This window comes from Penaeus chinensis, chromosome 38 (genome assembly GCF_019202785.1).
Source record: "Penaeus chinensis breed Huanghai No. 1 chromosome 38, ASM1920278v2, whole genome shotgun sequence".
In the NCBI taxonomy this organism is placed as follows: Eukaryota; Metazoa; Arthropoda; class Malacostraca; order Decapoda; family Penaeidae; genus Penaeus; species Penaeus chinensis.
In genome coordinates, this window is record NC_061856.1 from 16,102,988 (window position 1) to 16,107,987 (window position 5,000).

Here is a 5,000-nt window from a genome sequence, read left to right on the forward strand (position 1 = left end):
TGCTCCTAGTTCCTTTATAAATTTTTTTTAGGTATTGAGGCTAAAAAGAGGCTCTATGCCTTCTTTTGAAAGCTTACATGAGAAAACATTATCCCAACCCGAGGGGTGGTCTACCATGGCATGACAGGATGTTATCCTGTTATCCATGGCTTAATGATATAACAATAAAAATCTCAGTAAGAATAATTACATCAATAGGAGTTTAAAAGAAAAAATGGAAGAAAGAAAGAAAATCCTGAAAATTCAAGGAAGGGGATCTCATGTGAGGTCACATAACAAAAAACAACTACAGTGGACAGTATATGTACCTGACAGTGTTGGCATAAGTTTGTGGGGCTCTTTTACATTGTCATTTTTGTGTGGCTAAGAACATGTGCTCATTAAACCCATGTTATAATGCTATCAGAACACAAACAATAAACACCATGTAACACCATCATACATTGAAAGAGACCCATAATATCAAATTTATGTTGTACTACATAAGTGGATTCTAATAATACTAAGTTATAAATACCAGCTTGCTATCATTTAATCTTTTGCACAAAAAATATTGATCTTAATTCTTTATCATAGAACATTAAACATATGTAACATCAGATAGCTGATCTACATCTTTTCCTGATAGGCAGGCTTTAAAAATCTAGCAAAAAATGAAGGTAGTCATGAAGAAGTCCATTCATACGAAAACTTAGAAGGCTAGAGTGCTAGATGAGCAGAGGGAAATAACAAACAGATACTGTAAACTTGACCAAATCACATTTATATATATCAAAACTTGGTCCAAGTTGACATAACCTATATTCTTATATATTCGAATTCAATCTCTTAGGGATGCTAGAGGTCGAGTACCCATACTGTTCTGCATAAACCAATCATACATCATGGTAACCTAAACAATATGCCATTATGCCTTACCAGGTTTAGGAGGTAGCTGAGGTGGTGACAACTGTGGTGGTGATGTGCTGGGCAGAGGAAGTCTGTCATCTCTTCTGCTTGCTGGTTCAGCCTATGTGTAAATTAATCATTTCTGTTAATTCAGTTTGAACTAATATAATACCACTATTGTTGAGTATCTTTTACAAAGCAAGATTTTCATAAATATTGGTAATATGTAAGATGAAGAGTGAAAAGGAAGTAATTTTCTGAATACTGAGTCTCATCCATGCTAATTTATATTTCTCGTCATTCAACACTCTTCAACAGAGCACGATTTCATCTGAACTCACTTTGCTTTTTTCTTCTCCAATGGTTATCGTGATACGGTCTTTTTCTATGGAATTGATGCGCTCCTTATCTGCAGAATTGATCCGTGTCTTATCCACTTTGCTGGTGATTTTATCGCCTTTAGGTTCAAGAGCAGGAGGTAGTCGGTGAGGTAGATCTCTAAAATCCTTTACTTGACCTGTCCAAAAAACACAAATAAAATGTTAATACATATATCACTATTAAAGATTTAAAGCAAAACAATGTCATCAAACACAAAGGTGACACTTAGGCACATCATATTCATTCAAAAAGAGCAATTAACATGCTAAAGGTGCCCTGGACACTTCCTCATCCTTGGAATAAAAATGCAGATCTCCCAGAAACATCATTTACGAGTGCCAAAACTTCCAGGGACTTTTTTCTAGAACTTCTAACAAAAAAGTTCCTACCATTTTCTTTAGGGGGTTCTTTGTTCTTGCTGACAGGCTGGAAGGCTGAGGATCCCGAAGACCCTAGGATCTTGGGCGATCCATTGCTGGTGGGTCCTTCAGTGTCCTTCTTTGTCCCTACGTCTTTCTTGAGGTCGGTTAGCTTCACCCCATACCCCATCCCTTGGATTGGCTTAGGTTTAATCTCTGTGGACAAATGGGAAAATAATTAAAATTGAGTCCCTCTGTTTATGGATGCACTATGACCAAAATATCTAAATACATGGTGACAGAGAAATGAAAGAATCACTATTCCTTTTTTATCTTTAAAAAAATCAGTATGTCTGATATTATGATAAGTATAGACATTGTATATATATATATATATATATATATATATATATATATATATATATATATATATATATATATATATGTACACACACACACACACACACACACACACACACACACACACATATATAAATATATATATATATATATATATATATCTTCACTATTTCATTTAAATATAACCAAAATTTAAGCAAAATCATGAAAACATTCCTCTTTTAATGTCCACAGTAAGTAAATGCTTGGTATGAAATAGTACCTTTTTCTTCACCATTAATGTTGAGCTGATTGTTGATATTTTCAAGGGAGCTTGACTCAGGCGGTTTGGAATCTCCTTCGCTCTCCTCAAGACTTTCAACAAAATTTGATGGGAACATACCAACCTGTATAAAGAAAATAAACAAATAAATTACTGGTAACATGGAAATCCATATTCAATTTTCCTCAGGCATACAAACTGTGACTGAAGATTTCCCCTAAAAGGAAACCAAACCCTTAAAAGACTGACTGACTTCCATCTTTAGGAAACAATTAACATTTTCACCCCTGCTTATACACCAGATCAATAATCAGCACTACAACCCAAACATACAATCAATTCAACAATATCCAAGTAATTTCCTGGCATCCTGTACCTGTCCGTCTAGCACGCCTTTCCACCATCCCTCCTCCACCTCTTGCAACACCTCGATCGTCTGGCCAACGCAAAGCGGCAGCTCGTCATCGTGTTGTGGTGCATAGCTGAACACTACACGACACCGACGACCACTCATCTCTGCCAAAGGGGATGATGGGTTATCTAGAAACCATCCAATAGAATTATTCAGTTATTGGGGATTCGTGTGAGAACGGTCATATGTACAGCTGTGCGAGATATGTGAGTCAAGCTAAAACAGAGAGGTTACATGTCTCATTCCAGGTCCACTCTAACACATTAATTTTTCATGCAAGCCCTGTAGATTTGCCAATTAAGGAACTTACGGAACTTACCTCTTTTTTGTACATTAGTCGTCGTCGTCAAGTTGGTGTCTGTAGAACCATTCTTAGGTTCTTTGGAGAGAACCTGCAAGATAAAACAACAATCAGATTTTGTTGATTCCTTTCCAAAATTATTCAATAGCATTCAGATGAACAGGTGAAAATGTATATACGTATGTGTTTAAATAAATAATTACAACATGCCTACATGATGGTTATATGGAAATAACTGCTGTTGTAAAAATAACAAACCAAAAATAATGAAAAAAAATAAAATAACAAGTAAATAATAAAATCAAATAAATAAATAAATAAAATCTGGAACCCTGACCTACTGTTACTAAAAAAAGAAAACCAAAAACAGAAATTCCACTGAGAAACATCACATAAAGACGATAATATTAAAATAACATTACTAAAAATAAAACAAGTAATACTAAAAATAATAAAAATGATGATAATTATACTGAAGGTTATATTACTAATAACAACAAAATAATGACACTAATAATAATAATAACGACACTAATAATGATAATGGTAACAATAGTTGTAATAGTAATAAAAACTGGAAAAAATGAATGATGTTAATAAAATATATAACAATAACAAAAATAGCTAACAATATAAAAAATCTGATAATGTTAACATGCTTAATAATATTGATATTAAGTACAGTATGATAATAATAATAAAACTGCTAATAATCATAGAAGAAGCAACAAAATAATAGTAATAATGATAATAAAGACAATAACTATGAGAAAATAGTAATGATGATGATGGTGATAAAGATTAACAATAATAACATTAACAACAATAACAACAATAACAACAATAATGATATTAATAATAACAATAATAATAAAAAATAAATAATAATAATAACTATAATAATAATAATAATAATAATAATAATAATAATAATTACAATAAAACTACAACAACAACAACAAAACAACAATAATAATAAAATTAATGATAATGATAATAATAATGATGATAATGATAACACTAGTGTAATAAAATAACAGTAATAATGGTAACTGGTGAAAATAATGAACATAATAACAACAAAAATAATAATAATAGTAGTAATAATGACAATAACAATAACAAGGATACCAATTATTGTTTTAACGAGGAAAATAATGTCAACAATAATATCTATTAAAACAACAACATTAAGCGATACCAAAGCGAATATCCTGTAAGGTAAAAAATCCCATGTACTTGTAAAAACATAATTCCTGTAGTATTTAATGGCCATTTTCACATCCCAATCTAAAGTAAAGCGTATTTCGAATATCTGGCGAAAATAATAATAATAATAATAAAAAAAAACAGGGCAAAAATAAGAAATATGGGATATTAAAAAGACGAAATGAAAAAGGAACAGGCCGATATATATAGAGAAAAAAAAAGAAGAGAAATTCAAGAATTCTGGGAAATGAAAAAAAAAGAAAAGAAAGGAAGAAAATGGAGAAAGGAGAAAAGTGAGAAAGAGAAGATTCAACGTCAGCTTTATTGCCAACCATTCATGTAAATAAATAAATAAATAATACAAAAATTGCAAAACATCGAAACATAATAAATTCTCAAGGAAGAGGATCCAGCAAGCATCCTAGAGGTTCTGATCGGCTTCAAGTGGAATCCGCATTCTCACCCCAAGGCCTGCGGGTACCGTTTCCACTCTGCAACGGCCACCTCACTATACCGGCCATGTTTGAGGATATTCCGCGTATTGGAACTTCACGAAGAAATGAAGAAATGAAGAAAGAAAGAAAGAAAGAGAGAGAGAGAGAGAGAGAGAGAGAGAGAGAGAGAGAGAGAGAGAGAAAGAGAGAGAGAAAGAGAGAGAGAAAGAGAGAGAGAAAGAGAAAGAGAGAGAAAGAGAGAGAGAAAGAGAGAGAGAAAGAGAGAGAAAGAGAGAGAAAGAGAGAGAGAAAGAGAGAGAAAGAGAAAGAGAGAGAAAGAGAAAGAGAAAGAGAGAAAGAGAAAGAGAAAGAGAGAAAGAGAGAAAGAGAGAGA

General features: G+C 32.6%; 1 protein-coding gene across 21 annotated transcripts in view; it reads right to left on the reverse strand.

Annotated features, from left to right (window-relative positions):
- Window positions 1-5,000, reverse strand: part of LOC125046221 (CD2-associated protein-like) — a 168,070-nt gene that overhangs the window by 15,213 nt on the left and 147,857 nt on the right. For 12 of the 21 annotated variants that reach the window (XM_047643954.1, XM_047643952.1, XM_047643969.1 and 9 more), the window contains 6 exons: window positions 2,982-3,054; window positions 2,627-2,790; window positions 2,251-2,374; window positions 1,659-1,844; window positions 1,230-1,405; window positions 919-1,009 (listed from right to left, as the gene is read on the reverse strand). In XM_047643954.1, the coding sequence (XP_047499910.1) occupies window positions 919-1,009; window positions 1,230-1,405; window positions 1,659-1,844; window positions 2,251-2,374; window positions 2,627-2,790; window positions 2,982-3,054 (814 nt within the window). The remainder of the gene's footprint in view (window positions 1-918; window positions 1,010-1,229; window positions 1,406-1,658; window positions 1,845-2,250; window positions 2,375-2,626; window positions 2,791-2,981; window positions 3,055-5,000) is intronic. The other 9 variants (XM_047643953.1, XM_047643974.1, XM_047643956.1 and 6 more) reach the window with 1 other exon arrangement.